The sequence below is a fragment of the Petromyzon marinus genome, chromosome 5 (genome assembly GCF_048934315.1).
Source record: "Petromyzon marinus isolate PM22_M1 ecotype Great Lakes invasive population chromosome 5, UKy_Petmar_22M1.pri1.0, whole genome shotgun sequence".
Taxonomy (NCBI): Eukaryota; Metazoa; Chordata; class Hyperoartia; order Petromyzontiformes; family Petromyzontidae; genus Petromyzon; species Petromyzon marinus.
Window position 1 is genome coordinate 9001362 of NC_133671.1, and position 21481 is coordinate 9022842.

The 21481-nt window shown below is 49.2% G+C and overlaps 1 protein-coding gene across 4 annotated transcripts in view; it reads right to left on the bottom strand.

Annotated features, from left to right (window-relative positions):
* Positions 1 to 21481, bottom strand: part of RERE (arginine-glutamic acid dipeptide repeats) — a 56858-nt gene that overhangs the window by 21682 nt on the left and 13695 nt on the right. For 3 of the 4 annotated variants that reach the window (XM_076061158.1, XM_032946852.2, XM_076061157.1), the window contains exons 4-17: positions 19916 to 19986; positions 18538 to 18643; positions 17345 to 17441; positions 15657 to 15761; positions 14541 to 14589; positions 13700 to 13842; positions 8870 to 8969; positions 8005 to 8103; positions 7689 to 7769; positions 6122 to 6290; positions 4567 to 4659; positions 3162 to 3356; positions 2161 to 2222; positions 366 to 476 (exon numbers count right to left, since the gene is read on the bottom strand). In XM_076061158.1, the coding sequence (XP_075917273.1) occupies positions 366 to 476; positions 2161 to 2222; positions 3162 to 3356; positions 4567 to 4659; positions 6122 to 6290; positions 7689 to 7769; positions 8005 to 8103; positions 8870 to 8969; positions 13700 to 13842; positions 14541 to 14589; positions 15657 to 15761; positions 17345 to 17441; positions 18538 to 18643; positions 19916 to 19986 (1481 nt within the window). The other variant, XM_076061159.1, reaches the window with a different exon arrangement.

Genomic DNA, 21481 nt, shown 5'->3' on the forward strand with positions numbered 1-21481 from the left:
AGCAGTTCCACTGCTGGATTATATTGTTTCCGCCTGAGTTCGACCGCTTGTGTTGCAATCGAAACGTCGTGATTTATTTTATTTCATATACCTACGTGACTTTACCGTAAGAACCAAAGAGTATGGATTCCTGCAGTCACGAACGCTTCAAATCAAGATAGAATGAGAAGAGTTTTGACCTGCAGTGTGGTGGTCGAACACAGTATGGTTGATGGGATGGTGACGTTAAGGGATGATGACGAAGACGATAATGACACTGCCGCCGGTGTCACCGATGGCGATGCTGCCGCCGTCCACGCTGATGCTGTTGTTGACGCCGATGAAGATGATGACGACGAAGGTGATGCTAGCGGCTGTGCCATCACCTTGCTGTGTTTGTCGAGGTCCGTGCTGTCCGTGCTGGTCGCCCCAGGCGACGTGCGGCCACACGCGCGGGAGTCGTCCGCTGTTGGCTCCCCAGCCTGAGCACGGGCAGACTAACATGCGGGGACGCACGGGGAGGCATGAGGAAGTGTGGGGGTACGAGGAGAGGCACCATGACACGTAGATAGTCATCGGCACAGGCAGTCATATAGAAGAACACAAGAAGTACAGGAAGGCACGGGGAGGAGCAGAAAGTTACAAGGGGGAGCAGGGATACGCAGGGAGGTGCAGAGGTGCATGAAGTGACATGGAGAGAGACCGGTAAACATGGGGATGCAAGGAGATTTACAGAAAAGGACGAGGAGGTATGCAGACAAATGGAAGCACAGACAAAAGGGGATATATGCACACACTTGTACGCACATTTCACCACGCATACAAAGACAAACCCCCCCCTGTGTAGCCTATATAGACTGTTTGGGCAAGTGCTCTTAGCAAGCACCTATGCTCACGAAGACAGCCATCACACATTTAGGTACACACATGAACATTTGCATACAAACTTGTATAACAACAAAAACAACCGCCATTCGCCACTAAGTGGCGGTGACGTCACCACGACTCTTGTGCCAGGCTATGTGCACGTTGAGGCTACATGAAGTGTCGAACGCCCGCTGGCACGAGGTCACGGGACAGACCCAGGTGCCACGGGTCGATTGACTAAGATGACTGGCTGACGCACCACCCGTGCCCTCTACTGCGCCAACTTGCTATGCTTTAGCCACCCGGCACTCCGCTCATTGTTTGTGAGCTGTTTAGGCATGCGGTGACTGGGCATGCAGGCTACATGACCAAGCCAACGCAGCCTTGCCTGCCGTAGGAGCTCACCGATGGGACTTTGTCCAGATCTTTCAAATATTTGTGAGCTCCTCACATAATCCAGCCTGGTTAAACCCAGGATGGATCGTAGGCATGCCAGCCTAAATGTTTCTAGCCGGGAGGGAATGACTGTGGCCAAGAAGACCTGAAGCTTCGAGTGGAGCGACAGACCAGGTAGCTTCTACACAATGTTACGCAACAGATGAAAATATGCCGCTCGACAGATTCGGAGTGAGACCTCTGCTGTCAAACCGGAGCTGGTCATGAGCACACTGCCCAGGTATGGAAAACTCTCCACTCTCTCCACAACTGCCCCATCACCAATTGGGAGTTGTGGGGTGGAGTGTCTGAAGATACAAAATACCCAGGCAGGTGCTTAGTTTTGGTGGGGCTGATGGTAAGGCCCCACCTCTTAATGGCAAACTCCAGGTTCAGCAGCAGAGCCTCCAACTCCTCCTCTGAGTGAGCAGCAATTACCAGATCATCGGCATACATAACGTGGTTGAGCAATAGGGAGCCATCCCTTGACCATACCCGGGCAACGATCAGCCTAACATTGTATATGTACCAGATGGAAATTCCTCCGGTACAGCTATTGAAGGCTTCACGAACTACGTGGTCGAAAAAGATGTTAAATCATGTGGGAGCCAGAGGACATCCCTGTCGCACCCCAAGGTGAACAGGGAATGGCTCCGACTCCCGGCCACGTAGTTTTACCCGGGCCCGCTCACCATCATGAAGGTCCTTAATGATCGTGAGCAAGAGGGTTCAGGGACTCCGAAAACACGAAGAACAACCCAGAGCCCAGGCCTACTGATGGTATCATAGGCCTTGACCAAACTTGCATACACACATATGCTCGCCATGCTTGTCACTCTCGCACATGCACACTACTGCGTCCCCCTTGTCTGTACTCACTGTTCGGCTGCGTCGAGTTCGCATGCTGTGTTTTCCAACGGGAGGAGTCGCAGCGCCTCCGCCTGCAACAACCGCAACCCAAGTCAACCACCTGCAGCCACCATCATCACCGACTACCCATACCCAAACACTCGCGCAAACACAAAATCGCACACAACAGCCACCAGTAACAATCTTAATCAATGTCAATAACATGCACAGTGATGACTGTGCGTTTTTTTTTACTATTTTTTATTTGACCAGGTGAGGCCCACTGGGCAACATCGCTATTTTTCTGAAGGGACCTGGCCACAAATGATAGCGCGACTTAAATGGCTTATGCCGTGGAAATTTATAGCAGCCAAATACTCTAAACCCGTTATGATTCTAAATGTGGAAGGAAAAACCGGGGGACCTAGAGAAAAATCTATGCAACCACGGGGAGAACATTCAAACTCCAAATATATGGGCTTGAACTCATGACTTCCTGCATACAAGGCGAGAGAGTTAACATCTCGCCACCGCAGTGTGTGTTAGTGAGATGGAAGGTGGGCAAGGAGTGTCTAAATAGCTAAGCAGGTGGGCGAGTGAATGATTTAGCGATGGTGAGGAAGGGGGTAAGTGAATATTAAGGGGAGTTGAACGAGGAGTGAGACAGGAAGTAAACCGAGTGAATAACAAGGCGAACGAGTGAAGACTTAACAAGTGTGAAAAAGCAGATGAGCAAGCAACCAATTGAGATAATGAATGAAGATAATGATGCACGCGTGCGAGTGAGTTGCATGAGGGACCGAGCTATTGAGGCGAGCGAGTGAATGAAGAGGTAAAAGCGCTTACAAGCGGGTGGCGACAAGATAGATTACGTGAGAAAACTGGTGAATAAACGAGGGAGTGAGTGAGTGGGCGGGCGGGCAAGTGAGTGATAAGACAGGAGAAAACGGTGAGCGTTTCATTAAAATTCACGCACAGACGGGAGCGAGCAAGCATGCGATTGAGATGCAGCCATGGGGTTCAACTCTGACCTGCACTGCCGGGCACCCCGGACCCCTGGTTGTTGGGGGCGGTGGCGTCGTCGTCCCGCACGGGTTTGAACATGAACGGCGGCGGTGGTGCCTGGTGCTGAATGGGCGGCATCTCCCCGTACTTCTTGAAGTACAAGCGGCAGTCGTAGCACAACAGCAGGCGGTCGCGCCCGCCGTGGTGCCAATCTCGCGACGCTGTACAAGACAAAGATCCCCCGTATAGCCTTAACAGACTTTTGGGGCAAGTGCGATTCGGGAGCACCTATGATTTGCTGGCATGGCACATGCCTGGCCACCTTTGTCTCCCGAGCGGCGATGCTGACACATCGCACCAGCTACTCATACGAGGCTGATACGACCTCGAGGTGGCCCGGGACTGGTTGAGATAATCGTCACTGGTGTTGGCTGATTACAATTATCTGGTAGCCGGGTTCATAGCTCAACACGCCTATATTATCGCTCCAAACAAAAAAATCCCCATATATTCTTAACACACGTCTGGGACAAGTGATATTAGCGAGAGCACCTATGAATGCCGGTACAGCACACGAGGCAGTGGGTGCCCAAGTACCATGCCGGGCCACCAGCTCAAATCACCATCACTGGTGTTGTCCGTGAGCAGGAATTTACCTCAGTTATCTGGGTTCAAAGCGCAGGACGCTAACCGCTACACAATCCTCCCCACGACCTCACACACAAGCGTGCACATAAATGCAAAGGCACACACCCATTCATATGCGGAAAAACAAACAAACATGCTCATTATTCAGGTTGTTGTGGCTGTTTACGTTTCTGTACGTTGTGGTTGATTGTGATTGTTGTGGCTGTTGCTGTCTTGAGGTTGTTTGCAATGGTTGTTTGGTTTGCTGTGGTTGTGTAAACCAAGGTTGTGTGTTTTTATGTTGTGCTTTAATAGTGATGTGGTTCTGTTGAGGTTGTTGGTCGTGGTTGCTTTTGTTGTGGATGTTGTGGTTGTAGCTGCCATGGCTATGGTTGTAGTTTCTGTTGTTATTGTTGCTGTGGTTATAGTTGTTACGGTTATTGTTACAATGTTTGTAATTGAAGTTATGGTTGTGGCTGCTGTAGTTATGGTTGCTGTGATTGCAATTGCTGAGGTGGCTGTTGGTATGGTTGTTGTGTTTGAAGTTAACTTAGATGTGGCTTATATGGCTGCAGATGTTGCTGTTGTGGTTGCTGTGATAGTGATTGTAATTGCTGTAGTTGTGGCTGTAGCTGCTGTAGTTGCCATGGTTGCGGTGATTGTGGTTATATATGCTGCAGTTGTAGTTGCTGTGGTTGTGGTTCTAGCTGCCAGGGTTGTAGTTGCGGTTTCTGTGGTTGCAGCTGCTGTCGCTGTGGTTGCAGCTGCCATGGATGTGGCTGTAGTTGCTCTCGCCGCTCTCACTGGTGGTGAAGCAATGTCTGCAGGCGTAACCACGCAGCTCCTGGTCACTGTCTTCACTATCAAAGTCGTCCTCACTCGCAGAGCTCAGATCCACTGCAGGGAGACATGGAAGGACACGAAGACACGACGACAGAGAGACATGGAGACACAGAGACATGGGGGGGGGGACACAGGGATACGGAGTCACGGGGACACAAAGACACAGGGGGGACACAGGTATGTGTTACAATTACCATTATCTTGATTAGCAAACAGGGAAAGTGGGCTCAAGATTCCCACAGCACCGTTACAAAGGCAAGCGAGCTCTCAACCGGTCAACCGGCTGCGTGGCCCACTTTCCAAAGAGAGATACACATTTTTAGCAGAGCGGCCTGTGACAGAAATGCGCTTGAAATTGTTTGCTCCGAATTGTAAAATATATGGAGGTTTATTTTCTTTGTATACCTGAGAGATATATATGTATGTGTGTTGCTGGGAAGAAAATTTTATGGGGTTTTTACAAATTCTTTTTGAATAATAAAGTGGATAAATAACAGGTCGTAAAGGATGTTTGCCCAAATAATGAACATGGGTTACGTGTCCTTTTAAAGCAAGGTGGGAGGGGGGGAACCAGCCCAAGGATCAGAGGGAGGAGGCAACGGTTACACAATAGGTTTTGTTTATGCCGTGGTGCCTTACACTGCCATAGTTGCATGCTGCAAATGGGGCCTCTTGCATAGGGCAACTTTTTTTTTTCATAAAAAAAACTAAAGACACGTACGTTTTATACCTTGCCAAAAAAAGTTTCACAATCGCGTCCCTCCTGCTGTAGCGGGGAGGAGAAACGTAGCCAAAACCTACAGCCGAGATGAAAGAACGAGCGGTGCTGTGGACCGCTCAAGGTGCGGCCTGGCATGGGCGCTGATTCTCAGCAGCCGTGAAAGCGCAGCAATTTAAGAATAAACTAAACTAAAACGAACAGCAGCTCACTGCTTTTCTAAATGACAGCTGTGGATAGACGCCGCCATATTTAATCTGGCGATTCGCCGGCCATTACAACAGCAAAATTGAGAACAAAAAGACACGGCACATGAGTACCAGGGTCATGCTACAGTCGCGATGCAAATGTTGACTAAAATTACAGACTCGAATAATAAAAATCTGAAAACACTCTTGTAGTATCCACTATAGCTATGGGGCCTTAGGCATGAAATCGGAACATCGTGAGATCAAATTCCAGGGAAGGGATCAAGAGATTGACAATTATGGTGTACATATATATCTGTAGCCTGTTGTCAATCTACTGCTAGTTGGTCTCCCTATACAATGTCAGTCATGGCGGCTGTTTGACCATACTTCACCATAATGGCCGGTAAGTGTCGGTTCGTGAAGGAGGATAAGCCCAGGACCGGTTTGGCTAGCACCCGCCACCAATGTTAACCGAGGTCAGGAATCAATCTCAGGTCACCAGTTTCGTAGCACAGTTCGCTGACCACTGCGCCACCGCTCTACCCAATTACACTGTGCATAACAAGGGCACACGACGGTGAGGCGCGAGCTGTGTGCACACGCGTACAGAACTCGCTGGAGGGCGGCCGCGATTGGCTCGCTGGGGGCGTTGCCGTGGGGATGGTGCGGGTCTTGATGCGGCGGAACACGGCCTGGCGGCGGTGACGGCGGTGCGGGCGCGAGTGCGACGCCTCCGGCGTCTTCTTCCAGTAATAGTAGAATGTGACGAGCTCGCCCTGCACAGTGCACGTTGGCAATCGTTGGACGCGACCTCTCAGAGCGTCAAACGCTTCCAAGACTCAACCACGGACGAGGTGACCATTCCACCGCTTTTCCACCGGACACATCAAGAGCCACGCCAGCATTGGTCCCTCGCGGTACGGGCGGTGGTTGTACCAGATATTTGGCATGCCGAGCCAGAACCAAACAGTGTAACTCTTGCGTCACAATACTTCTGAATCTGGCTCAGGGCCAAGCAGAGCCAGGTTAATGATTTACGTCATACAATAGCATCAGTCATTTTACTTGATGGTGCAAAGCTGATTTCACAAGTTCATTGACTATGTCAGCGACACAGTTCGGATTCCGCAGTTAAAAAACAACCTGTCAACTCCTGGATCACTTAGGGCCGGCTCGGTACGGTCCTGGTATGGCTCAGTTGTACAATGGAAAAGTCAAACACAACATTCTGGAAACACTCACACCACTGATGAGATCTCTCTCATTTTTTTTTCCCCAATCGCCATCACATCATGAGATGAAGTATCCATTCAGATGTCTAGTAGAGCAGTGCACCCCTCAGTGTTAGACAATAGCCGACAGTAGCGGATATCAAAGAACTATCCCTCTGAGATTCCTTCAAGACACGGGCACTTGATTTAAGATTCAATCACAAATTTTGTGAACAATCAAGACAAAGACACACCAGACAACACAAAAGACAACCACAGGTTTTTCGAGACAGCAGATAACATGAAAGGCGGAACGAGTGAATTTATGTTCACTGGAAACACAACCAATGGTGATTGTCATGGTAGTCTCAGGCCCTCCCTGTTGTTTTGACTGTAGTTGTGTTGTGATAGTGGTGGCGGCTATTTGCAGTGCTCTAGTTCCAGTGTGTCCTTGCTATCATTTGTGTACTGTATCTAATATTTAGTTGCTGTTGCAGTTAAATTAGTTATGGTGTGTATATAAAATGCAGTGTTATTTTATACAGCGATGTTCAAGCAAATTGCATCACACAACGCTGTACATTTTGTAACGCGCATAGTTTTTGAACAGAGGCACGGGAAAGCACAGACAAGCCAGAAGGCAGCCAGAATCGGCGCCGTTAACAATTGCCCAATCTTTTCCGTCTGCCAATAGGAGGCGATACTTGCCATATATATAATCCAAATTTATTTATTTGCAGGTCAAGTTTGGACCATTATGCTGTGACACAAATGGTCTACTCTTGCGAAAGACGTTCACTACGAAGCACACGATGCGTGGTATAATCATGATCGTTACACCAGCAAAAATAACTAGGGCGGCCGACAAGGGCAAATCCACGAGCTTTGTGATTGTTAGAGTTGTAGCGGTGGTGGTGGTGTTTGTGACAGGTGCGTTTAGCTGTTGCTTTGTGCGTCTCTCACCGTCTCTTTGTGAGGCAGCAGCTCTTTGCGGATGCGGAAAAAGTTCTTCCCAAACTGCCTGAGCCCACGCACAAAACGTTTCTGTGGAAGCAAGCAGGACATGGGTTAGAATATGTAGAGAGCATGTGGGTACATATGTATTCGCATGTACGTTAATTTGTATTAATCATGTAGGTAGCAGAGTGTGTTTGTTGTGCAAATCTGTTTGCCCTGCTGGCCTTCATGGCTGCTTGCTGATACTACTTTCCTCAAACAGTCTGTAAAAGGGTTATGTTGTGTATCACATAGACACGTGTGTGTGTGTGTGGGTATGTACAGTCTCATCGTCACTCCAGCGCTTGTCCACGGAGCGAGGGAATGGCTTGAGCAGCAGTGTTTGCAAGGCCTTGCCCCGGTCATAGCCGCTTGCATGCAGCTGCACACACAGGACACAGCGACACACACGTAATGCAGGACCACAAGTCGCTCAGTCATACAGATACAAACACACACATATGGAACGCATTGACCCGCAGATACAGATACCGATATACATACACATACAGAACGCTGTGATAGATGCGGATATACATAGACAAACAGACAAATATCCCCGTATAGCTTTAACAGACTGTTGGGGAAAGTGCTGTTAGCGAGTCGCATCTATCAAGGCCAGAATGGTACACGAGGTGGATGTCCAGCACCACGCCTGGCCGCCTTTGTCTCCCAAGTGCCGATGTTTACACACCGTACCAGGTACTCATGAGGCTGAGTCAACCTAGGGGATGCTCAGAACCGGTTCAGATAATCATCATTGGTGTTGGCCGTGAGTGGGAATCTAACCCCGGTCGCCAGGGTTCGTAGCGCGGCGCACTAACTGCTACACAACCGCTCCCCTTATATACACAGACACACACACACGGAACACAGTAACAGATAGGGATACACATATGCAGATACACACACACGTGGAACGCAGTGACAGATCCAAACGGAACGCAGAAACGGATACACGCACACATAAAGATATGCACACATAGGGAAAACAGCGACAGATACAGCACGTCTTCGTTATCACATGGCTCATTAAAACGTGGCTCGTTATAGCAGGGCGCTCATTATAACGCGGCTCATTACACCGCGGCCCGTCATCCCATGGCTCGTTGTAACACGGATCGTTTGTGGATCGTTTGGGGCCCTACCACGTCCAGAGCGTTGATGGTCGTGTCATCCCTCGAGGCAGCGAGGCATCCGTCCTCCGTGAGGCCCCCGTCGCACATCCCCGCATAGGCAGCCATGCTCCTGCAAACAAAGACCCCCCCGTATAGCTTTAGTAGACTGTTGGGGCAAGTGCTGTTAATGAGCACCTATGAAGGCTGGTATGGCACACGAGGGGGTGGGTGGCCAATACCACTCGAGGCCGCCTTTGCCTCTCCGGTGGTACTCATTTGAGGCTGAATCGACCTAGGGGAGGCCCAGGAACCGGTTCAAATAACCGTCACCGGTGTTAGTAGTGAACGGGAACCGAACTCGGGTTGAGCGCACCGCAGGAGCATGTGTGTGTGCTTGCTCCTGCACACACACACATCATGGGCCAAGGGTCTATCCACTGCTGGATAAAGGCCTACCTACACTCAAACCATTCACCATGGTTCTGCTATGCCACAATCCACCTGATCCGATTTCCTCTCATTCAATCTAACTGCTTGTTATCTCAGAAAATTTGGGATGCTTAATATTTTTGCCATTTATTTAATTGACCTTTGGTATCCTACATTTTGGAAACTATCTTTTCATGTTATTGTGAACAGCCTTGAGAGCGCATCCTCTTGTGGACAGCCCTTGAGAGTGCATCTTCTTGGTGAGATTGCATCTTCTAGTCTGAATCATCTTCATATTTGTATTTTGTTGTTCTTTGAGCAATCCCAAAGCAGCAGGTCTTGTTTTGTAAGTGTTTTATTGGTGCCGTTTTTTTAATTAAACTTGTTGGCACAGAATAGCTTCACCGAGTCAGAATGACTCTTTCAGCAGGGTCTTGCAAATATTTCTCAATTCGTACATTTCTATATAAAAAATTTTTTATATATTATTGAACAAAAATATGGTTTCCTTTCTAGTGTCTCTATAAAAAGAAGGGCCATTGCCTGAAACGTTGCCTCAAATATACTTTTTCTAATACGGTCTTATTGACGAATGCGTCAAGTCTTTTTGTTATATTCTTTTAATGCCTTGGTGTGCAAAAGCTTGGATGACTGCTTACAAATTCCATTACGGAATCAATAAAAGCTAACCATGACGGTATTTGATACTCATTTGGATCGGACTGATGGTTTGTAAGTGGTCATCAGTGGAAACTTTTCCTAAATGCAGCATGTGCACTTGATCGGCAGGCCTCTAAAATATCAGTACATTTCTATACACCTCATAGGATAATTACAGACCATTTACCTCCAAGCAAGCACATATACCGTACATACACAAACATGTGCACAAATGCCTACGAGCACATACTGCAGATTATACAGATCATCAATCTCGCTGCAGTTGGAAGATGACACATGACCTACAAGGTTTTCTCTTGCTCTCTCCTCATGAATATTCAGTTTTAGGCCTAAACCAAAAAGCATCACATGCATTCACACATGTATACGTACACATCAATATTCAGAGACAAATAATCCTTTCATCAGACTATTGGGGCAAATTATGTTAGCGAGCACCTGTTAAGGCCAACATGACACGCGAGGGAGTGGTGTGGTTAACACCACGCCCGGTTGCCTGAGGCTCCTCAGTGCTGATGTTTATGCACAGTATCAGGTACTCATTTAAGGCCGCGTTGACATGGGGGAGGCCCAGGCTCTGTCCAATTTTCACCACTGTTGTTGGCCATGAGCAAGAATCGAACTCCGGTTGCCAGGTTTGTAGCTGTACATTCACTACTACACTACTGCTCTCCACAAATACAGAGGCACACACACATACAAAATGAAATAATATGGGAAAGGTATTGTACACAATAGTTTGTTGTGTGTGGTCATTGGTAACCGGGCTGAGACAATCAACGGGTTGCACTTGAGCACTCAGTTTAATGAGAGCCCAGGTGGCTGAAACCCCGACTCGAACCTGGGACCCTCAAGCGATTTGACTGGGTACCTCAACACGTTCATTATGAACCACCTCATATAGATTAAATAATGCCCTTCGGGTGGGAAAAGACACCCAGACTCCTCAGTCAGGTCAGGACATTAAGTGGCTAGGCAGCAGCAAAGAGTGCCTCTGTGTTTTTTTTTGCTTTCATTTCCCCTGCAGACAGCGGCTCGCGGAGTGGAGTTATGACATCAGTAGTGGATCGATATGAGAGCCTGCGCTGTGTGCAGACAAATGAGATTAATTCGTAGCAGGAGGCAGTAATGCTATGGTGGGTGCGTGTGTGTGTGTGAATGTGTGTAAGGGAGCTGTGTCTCAAATATTGGAAGTCGTCACCCCCTGTGACTGGCTGGCTGAGGTGCCATCTGTTGAGGAAAGGCGATCCAGAGTCTGAGACCAGTAAAGGCACCGGGCAGAGATGATCTCCCAAGCGAAATGCTGAGGGAGGGTGGCGTTTGTGCACAGACTGCCCTACATGACATCATAACAACAATCTGGACCACTGGATGGGTTCCACACGATTGGAAGGATGCCCTTGGTGGTCCCCCTCTTTAAGAAGGGGGACCTCTTCAAGAAGGGGGACCGCACAGACTGTAACAACTACAGGGGCATCTCACTCCTCAGTGTGCCGGGAAAGGTCCTGGCAAGGATTATTCAACATCGCCTTGCCAGGCACGCTGAGGAGAGGCTTGCGGAGCCCCTATGCGGTTTCAGGAAAGGGCGGTCCTGCACAAATGCCATATTTTCTGTCCGTCTGCTACAAGCAGAGGTGAAGGGAATTCCAACATAACCTACATCTCTGCTTTAAGACCTGGTCAAGGCCTATGATCCCATCAGTAGGTCTGGGCTCTGGGTTGCTCTTCGTGCTTTCGGAGTCCCTGATCCTCTGCTCACGATCATTAAGGACTTTGATGATGGTGAGCGGGCCTGGGTAAAACTACGTGGCCGGGAGTCGAAGCCATTCCCTGTTCACCTTTGGGTGCGACAGGGGTGTCCTCTGGTTCCCACATTATTTAACATCTTTTTCGACCACGTAGTTCGTGAAGCCTTCAATGGCTGTACCGGAGGAATTTCCATCTGGTACAGATACAATGGGAGGCTGATCGATGCCCGGGTGCGGTCAAGGGATGGCTCCCTATTGGTCAACCACGTTATGTATGCCGATGATCTGGTAATTGCCGCTCACTCAGAGAAGGAGTTGGAGGTGCTGCTGCTGAACCTGGAGCGTGCCACTAAGAGGTGGGGACTTACCATCAACCCCACCAAAACTAAGCACCTGCCTGGGTATTTTGTACCATCGGACACTCCACCCCCACAACTCCCAATTGGTGATGGGGCAGCTGTGGAGAGAGTGGAGAGTTTCCCATACCTGGGCAGTGTGCTCATGACCGGCTCCGGTTTGACAGCAGAGGTCTCACTCCGAATCAGTCGAGCGGCATTATCTTTTCATTGGCGTAACGCTGTGTGGAAGCTACCTGGTCTGTCGCTCCGCACAAAGCTTCAGGTCTTCTCGGCCATGGTCATTCCCTCCCTTCTTGACGCTTGCGAAACGTGGACCCCCCCTAACGGAACATCTTCACCGGCTAGAAACATTTAGGCTGGCCTGCCTTTGATCCATCCTGGGTTTAACCAGGCTGGATTATGTGAGGAGCTCACAAATATTTTAAAGATCTGGACAAAGTCCCATCAGTGAGCTCCTACGGCAGGCAAGGCTGCGTTGGCTGGGTCATGTAGCCTGCATGCCAAGTCGCCGCATGCCGAAACAGCTTTTGTTTGGCCGGATAGAGGGGGCTAAATGGGCACGGCACGGGCTAGAGAAGAGATGGAGTGATGTGGTACAGGAGGATGTGGAGCTGAGTGGACTTGCTAATGACTGGTACCAGCAGTATCAAGGCCTCTGTGGAGGAGGCTCGTGAAGGACGCTACTGAGCAGTTGGAGGCAGTCGCCCTCAAACAACAACGGAGGGCGGAGGAGCGACGCTCACAATAACGAGCAGAGTGCCGGGTGGCTAAAGCACAGCAAGCTGGTACCGTAGGGGGCACAGGTGGTGCATCAGCCAGTCATCTCAGTCAATCGACCCGTGGCACCTGGGTCTGCCCCGTGACCTCCTGCCAGCGGGCGTTCGACACTTCACGTGGCCTCAACATGCTCATCGCCTGGCACAAGCGTCGTGGTGACGTCACCGCCACTTAGTGGTGAATGGCGGTTGCTGTAAGGGAGCTGTGGCGCAGTGGTTAGGACGCTGCACTACGACCCCAGCGACCAGTGTTCCATTCCCGCCCATGGCCAACATCAGTGTAAAAAAGATCTGAACTGGTTCTGGGCCTCCGTTAGGCTGACTCAGCCTTAAAAGAGTAACTAGTGCAGTGTCTAAAAACATCAGCACTGGGGAGACAAAGGCGGATGGGAGTGGTGCTGGTCACCCAACAGTCTGTTAAAGGCTATACAGGGGAACTGTCTCTGTACAAGTGATTGTTCCACTGTATATGTGTATTTCCGCTTGTAAGTTTATGCGTGTGTGTACGTGTGCCCCTACAGACTCTAGGGGCAAGTGCTGTCAGCGAGCACCTATGAAGGCCGGCACGGCACACGAGGGGGTGGGTGGCCAACACCACGCCCGGCCGCCTTTGTCTCCCTAGTAGCGATGTTTACACATCGCACCAGGTACTCATTTGAGGCTGAGTCGACCTAGGGGAGGCCCAGGACCGGTTCAGATAATCATCACTGGTGTTCGCCGTCAGCGGGAATCGAACCCGGGTCGCCGGGTTCGTAGCGCATCGCGCTAACCGCTACACTACTGCTCCCCACTTACAACACACACAGACACAGACACACACGCGTGCACGCATGGGTATGCGTGGAAGTTAATATCCCTGCGTCTCACCGCGCCGCTCTCAGGTACATGATGAGGTCGCAGTCGGAGATGCCGGGGATCCAGACGCGCTCCTCGAACGCAGTGCCATCGCCGCCACTTTCAGAGTCCGGCACCAGCGAACCCAGGGGAACCAGCAGCTCCGGCAGCTTCGCCTGCACACGCACGCACACACACACACAATGCTCCCCCCATATAGCCATGAAAAAACTTTTGGGGCAATTGCTGTTAGAGGGCAGCTCCGAAGGCCGGCACGGTACACTAGAGAGTGGGTGGCCAGCACCACACCCAACCGACTATCTCCTGGGTCGCGATGCTTACACACCGCACCAGATACTGATTTGAGGCTGAGACCACCTAGGGGAGGCCCAGGACCTGATTGGATAATCATCACTGGTGTTGGCCTACCACATGCACACAAACATATACAGCAACACAGACACACAAAGACCAATTTCTAAATTGAAAACTAATATCTTTATAACTGCTTTTTACATTTAGTTTGTCGTCCTTCCCTTGCACCTCCGATTAGCACGGTTGGCATCGTACTGTGAAAAAGTATTTCAACATACATGAATACATGTAACTTTCAAAACTGTTAGGGTGCTGGGGCCGGGAATCAAACGGAGGTCGCCAGGTTCATAATGCAAGTGCGTTAAATAGCTAAGTATACTCACACACTAATAAACAAATGCAGACACACAGAAATGCACGGCCAAGTACACACAAACACGCAAACATGATCCTCAATGGAAACTGCAGCAACAGCCATTCGGCTGCAAGTCCTGCTAATGTCACCATAGCACCTGTGCCAGGCTAGGTTCACTCCGAGGCTACAATGCGTGGTCTTTACCTGGTGGCTTGGTCCAACTCTGATCTCTCCCTGGGTGCTGTTCAGCCTCCTGTAGTAGCAGGACAACACATCATCACAGCATCACCACACGACATCGCAATCACGCGAAACCCACGAACACGCATGCAAACATCACGTTACCACCATCACCGCCGCCTTTGCCAACTCAGTCTTCACCGCACCAGCAACGTCAGTGGGTTGCTTTCTGGCGGGCTGTCACGCACCGTGCGCTGCTAAATGCGTCTTGAAACTGAATGTAAGGCCGAGTGACCTACAAACCCTTTGTCCTAAAAATAGCAGCATGTGATTAAATCCCTGGTGGTGCCATAATGATTCTGGTTTCAAGTAGCCAAAGTAGATAGTGCAAGTGAATGACATTTGTCACACGCAGGACAGCGGCGCACGTCCGACTTGTCGGGGACTAGAATATAGGCAGATATCTGAAGAGGTGAGTTAAGTGAAACATCTGTTAAAAATGACAGTTGGTGAATGAAACCGTAAAGCACAAAGAGGTGACTGGACAAATAAAACGGCAAGCTGCTTTAAAAGCACAGGGAAGCGCGTTGCTGTGCTTCAAAAGTTAGCGATGCACACCAATGCTGAGAAGGCATTTGCTGTTTGTTAAAAAGTTGGGTTTGTGAACATCCATCGAAAATAACAGCTACACCATCACGCACAAGTACCACACTGGATGTGGGTGGTTAATTTGATGAGGGCGGATATGTAGCGGTCGGATAACCAACATTGTACTGTACACCGAACCGCATACCTCCCCACAGCTCTTGCAACTGTTATCAAAAATGGCAAAAACACATTTCGCACTCCTGAAGATTTAGATCCCACAGTGTGCTCGCCTAAAGACTAACTCAATTTCTTCAGAATTAGACGTGCAAGAAACCACGGAGAAGTGCCAGCAATCGCCCACACTCGGTGGCCCGAACTCAGGATGTCTGGAATACAGGTGTACATCTATTACTCCCAACACAAACATCATCAGTGATTAGCCCGAGATCATCAGCATCCACCGTGTCTATAACCCTACATCCTTATACCACCAATAGGAGATCTGGGGCTCGAGCCCAGGCTGTAGGAGATCTGGAGCCAGCGTTTCCTCACCTCGTCTCAGGGTTGTATCCGAGGATGTAGAAGAATGTGTCGGACTTGGCTTTGAAATCCTTTGCAGCAAAGATGTCCGAAAAGTGCGACACGCCACACTTACCCCTACAAAAAAAACACAAAAAAACAACAGCTGACGTTCACCACTCCAGTCCTGTGCCCAGGCTAAGCGCACTTCGAGGCCACCGGAAGTCTCAAAGGGTCTCTGGCAGGAGGTCACAGGATAGACCCAGGTGTTATGAATTAACTGGAATTAGATGATTAGCAGATGCACCACAGTAAATCCTGGTGTCAAGGAAATTAGTTCATGTTCGCTGTTCCCCCATTGCTTGAACCCGGAATGCATCCAAAATGTTGTGTGGATGCGCCAGTGGTGGCACAAGGTCCTGGTGATTACAAGCCGACGGGATGCATGAAAGTCTTTTAGCCTCCTAATGTCATTACTAAGCCAACTTGGCCCATGTCTTCCAATCCAAGCGATGGCGTCATGACCGGCTTTGGAATTAGGGTCACCTAATAAGAAGACTCTCTGCCGAGGGACTATTTTAGCCAACATACAGGACAGGTCAAAGAAAGCTTTTGACCCATCAGCTTTGCCTGCTCCCCTAAACAGATATTCACCTTCAATGAGGGTTCAGGCAAACACCACCACAATTCCCCAACTCCTGTTGATAGGTAGGCGAGCCCACAGCAGCTGCCTGAGACTTGTGACCTACCACACATCACCACCATGCTCCCACAGCCCCCCTTCATTCATAAAATGTAGTCAGATGAAAAGCCACTTCAGACTTAAAGCCAGTTATTTGATGTTATTCTGCCTTGGTTATAGGACTGTTCACCCCTTGTGGTGACAGGAGCACAAACCAGTCCACTGGACCTCCTGAATTACACAGATGTCGAGGCAGGACTGGTCCAGTTCCCGAAAGAAGAATGGTAGCCCCTTCACATTCCACCCCCCACCCAGTGAATGTTTTGACATTCCAAGTGGCAAGCTACAGCGATTGCCTGTTGATTCTGGAGGCTCCTGAAGTAGAGGGGATTCTGTTATCTGGGTCCATCTAACAGTGCTTGGCCATCATAAACGTATTTCATTCAGAGACATCGGGAAATCCCTGCATTGGTTTTAAAGACTGTGGTTATATGGTGAGAATAACCTAATGTACACAAAAAACACACCAAACTCAGACACACATACTAATACATATATACGTATAGGTATACACACAGGCACACGATGAGCTGAAGAAATCTCTGCACGGTGTGTTATAGACAGAGCTGTTTGGCATGCTAGAGATGGACAGCTGTTGAGTGTATGCAAATGGATATGGGACATGCTGTATTAATAGACAGCTGAAGGGCATGTTGTATGGATAGAGGGCTGTAGGGGGTGCTGTGTGGATTGACGGCTATACGGCACGCTGTACGAAAAGTCGGCTGTAGGATATTCTGTATGGATAGATGGCTTACAGGAGTGTTGTGTGGATAGACGGCTGGTGTTCTGCAGACAGCTGTAGGTTATGCCGTATGGATAGACGACTATAGGGGTGACGTGTTGATAGACGGCTGTGAATGGACTGGAGACAGCTGTAGAATACGCTGTATAGAGAGGTGCTGTGTGATGGATAGACGTCTGAAGAGTGTAGTTTAGAGGGAGGTGTAGAGTAAACGAGGGCAGCTGTGGGGCGTACCGGAGGGCCGACGCGTGGTACGTGTCAATGCAGTCCGATATGAAGAGTTCCCGGCTCCTGATGACGGGGTCCACAATCACTAGGTCCCGGCCAGAATCTAAACAATAACACCAGCAGCGACTGTCATTCACCACTGTATGTATAACTTCTTTCGCACCATACATAGCCAACCGTGCTAATCGGCGGTGCGGGAGAAGGACAACAAACTAAATGTGTAATAATGCACATTGCAATTTGCTGCATAGCTTGAGGTGGCACAACAGAAATTAACCAATGCATACGCGGAGAAAGAGTGGTATGGCCCTCGAGAGTGCTGGTGGCAATCCCACCGCAGCCGTACCAGGCTAGGTTCACTTTTGAGACCAGCTGGAGTAGGTAGGTAGGTGAAGGTTTGCTCACGGCAAGTCACGTTCGACACACGCATTCGCACTGTGGGTGGAGTAGCGATGGCTCGCTGATAGGGAGGCCACAGGGATCGACTGAGGAGTTATGCGCTCAAGGACTGTGGTGACGAGAAGATGCATCATTGCACCCGTTTAGGCCGAGGTGACCCAGTGGATGACCAGAGCAGACTGAAACATCGGATACCATTGTTGATGTGTCATGGCAAGGGATTTAACTTGAGCATTCAGGCTCGTAGCTACCGATATTACTCTTTGCAATCCGATCGTTTTGTGTATTGTGTGTTGTTCTAAATGTATGACTCGCCCCTGCTGGACATCTCTGAAACAGAGCTTCATAGCTCATCAGATCTCTCCAGGACAAATAAAGATTTTGATTCTTAAAAGTAAACACAAGTGTGCACCCATATATACATGCGAACATGCACACCACAAACACGATCAGTTTACAACACAAAGATCCCCAGAGTATAGCCGACATACTGTCAGGGCAAGTGCTGTTAGCGAGCACCGATCAAGGTCGGCACGGGGCACGAAACGGTGGTGTCGTTCAACTGCCTTTATCTCTCTAGTGTTGGTATATACACACCATGCCAGGCAATAATGTAGGGCTAAGTCGACCTAAGATCATTTCAGATGATATCTCTCACCGCTGATTTTCACCGTGACCACGAATCGAAAGTAGGCTGCCAAATTCCTAGCAACATGCACACTAACCACTGCGCCGCCGCTCCCCAGGACAAAACAAAACACGCACAAAAACACATGACACACGTGTGCATGGGAGTATACCGTTCTCGTTGTGCCGGTCTTGGACTAGTAGTTGGTAGACTGAGTCCGGCACCTCGGACTGCCGGTAGTACCACTTGACGTTCATCATGAGGTGGTCCCTCTTGCTCTGCAAAACCCCACCCCCACATTCCTTAGACCCTGCACAAAGCACTGTAGTCATGCACAACTTTTAGCGAGGGAGTGCGTAACTACGGCAAATCCCACATTAACCACGATGATTTGTTGATGGAGGGATTGTTGAAAAAAGGGCATGGGGAAAAGGGGAATATTGAATGCGAATAATTGACATCATCAAGATGAGACAACATCAACAATATCATCGACAGTCACAAAGGCAAAGACCCCCTATATAGCCTTTAACAGGCCGTTGGGGCAAGTGCTGTTAGCGAGCAATAATTAAGACTGGGATGAGTCTGGCACAATGACCGGTGAGGCCAGTACCACGCCTGGCCACAAACTCTCTCCCCAATGCCGATTGCTCATATATCACACCAGGTACTCATCTAAAGCGAAATCAACCTAGGGGAGGATCAGGACCGGTTCAGATATCACTCACCACTGATGTCAGCCGTGGCCGGGAATAGAACTCGGTGTGCTAACCACGGCGCCGCCACTCCCCACAATCAACACAAACACAATGAAGACCAACAACACCATCGACATAAACAACAAAATTAACATCACCGACCCCATTAACAATATCAACACCATTAACACGAGGAATGTAACGAATAACAGACGAAAGTATCTTCTCAACAACAAAGTTCACAAACTGAAATTTGTGCAAATTACATTGGAAATGTTCAGATCTGGCCTTCGGGGAGGGTCGATAAAATCTGTGCCAACTTGTCAGGAAATTGTTCTACGGATAGGCTCACCCCGGCCATAGGAATTTGCAGCAATGGCTCAGGGCTATAAACAGAAGACCACCGGCCTGAATGCTCATTTGAGCAGGAAATCATAATGACAGCAACCTCTCAACTTGCAATCCACCACACAGTATTCGCTTACGCTCTAAGCGAGAACGACTCGGAGACGCAAGGAGGAACGACAGCCGAGTGGGAAGGGCAGTAGCTAGATGGTGAGCCGGTGCCGAAAATCCCACACCCTAAAAACAAAGCTCTGTCCGTCCTCTATATATTAAAATGTTGTCGGCCAAATAATAAGCGATTACAAAATCACTTGGGCTTGTTAATTTTAGGCTAATGGTACAAAAAGAAGCAACGAATCGAGCAGGCAATAGAATGAGAAAAGAGGAATCAATATTTGCGTTGAACTGTGTTAAATTGCACTGATAATAATTGTTACATGCCTTATTGACAACCAAGCCACCGCAATCGAGACGACACGACGCAGAGGGTTTGAGTACAGTGCTCACAAGTTTGAAGTCCTGGATGCTGCAGATGAAGTAGGGGATGTCTGGCCGTCGCGACTCTATGTACACGCAGTCTGCAACATGCGCACACGCACGCAACAAAGATTCCCTTATATCCTTCATGCACTGTTGTGGTAGGTGCTGCTCGCGAGAGCCTGTGGAGGCCAGCACAGCACACGAGGAGATGGTGTGGCTACAACCATGGACGGCCACTTATGTCTCCCCAATGCTGATCTTAATACACCACGTCAGGTACTCTTTTAAGGCCGAGTCGATCTCGGGGAGGCCCAGAACTAGTTCAAGTAGTCTCCACTGTTATTGGCCGTTAGCAGGACTAAAACTCGGGTCGTCGAGTTAGTATGGCAGTGCGCTAACCACTGCACGACCGCTCCCCATCGCGCACACACGTAAACACACACACACGCAACGACACACATGTTTGTTAAAAAGCAGGATCAAGAAACCACTTCTGCTATTGTGAATACTGTTCTTCTTGTTTACATTTGCTATTGCAGTATCAAAGATCCCCCGCATAGCCTTAACAGACTGTTGGGGCAAGTGCTTGTTAGCGAGCAACTATGAAGGCCGGAACGGCATACGAAGGTGGGTGGGTGGGTGGCAATAACTATGCCCTGCCGCCTTTGTCTCCTCAGTGGCGATGTTTACGCATCGCACCAGGTACTAATTTGAGGCTGAGTCGACATAGGCGAGGCCCAGGAACGGTAGAGATAATCGTCACTGGTGTTGGCCATGAGCGGGAATCGAACGTGGGTCGCTGGGTTCGTAGCGCAGCGCGCTAACCGCTACACTACTGCTCCTCACATTACAGTTTCACACACTGTATCAGTATAGTGAAACCACCGAGGTAATTTGGCAGCGCGTGATGTCTCTTGTGGTCTTGCGTCAATTATGCTGTTGTGGTTATTGCGCGGTTGGTCTAATGGTGGTCATGTGTGTGATGGTAATATTTTTGTTGCCATGTGGTCGTTAGGTAGTCCTACGGTCTCCAGGCTGTGAAAACCGTAACTGCAGTGCCAAATACAGTGCCAAATACAGGCGTTTATTGTTATTTAGATAACAGGACACCGTAATCAGTCTTTTATTGATTTGTCAAAACCATGTGATAGGGTTGACCAACATATCTTATCGCACAGATAAGGCACCTGCGGCATCAGCAGTAAAGCAGCGGGTTGGTTCACAACTACTTGGAAGATTAGATGAGATGAGATGGACTGAATTTGGCATCAAAGGGTGACCCACCCCCTAAGGCTGTTGTGCTCTGCTGATGTGATTATGTTCAAGTCTCGACCTGATCCCATCTATTATTTGGGACGAGAGTAAAGCAGGAACAATACCAATTATCAACACAAAGTAATAATAATAATACACTTCCCTTTGTCAATACACTGCTGGAAGGAGGCCCTCCACCCGCATTGTGCATCAGTCATGGGGGTTGTTTGATGATACTTCACAACGCTGGTAAGTGCGGGTTAGTGCACGAGCGCCTGAGGACCGGTTAGGATACAACACGCCACCGATGCTGGCCGTGGCTAGGAATCAAACTCAGGT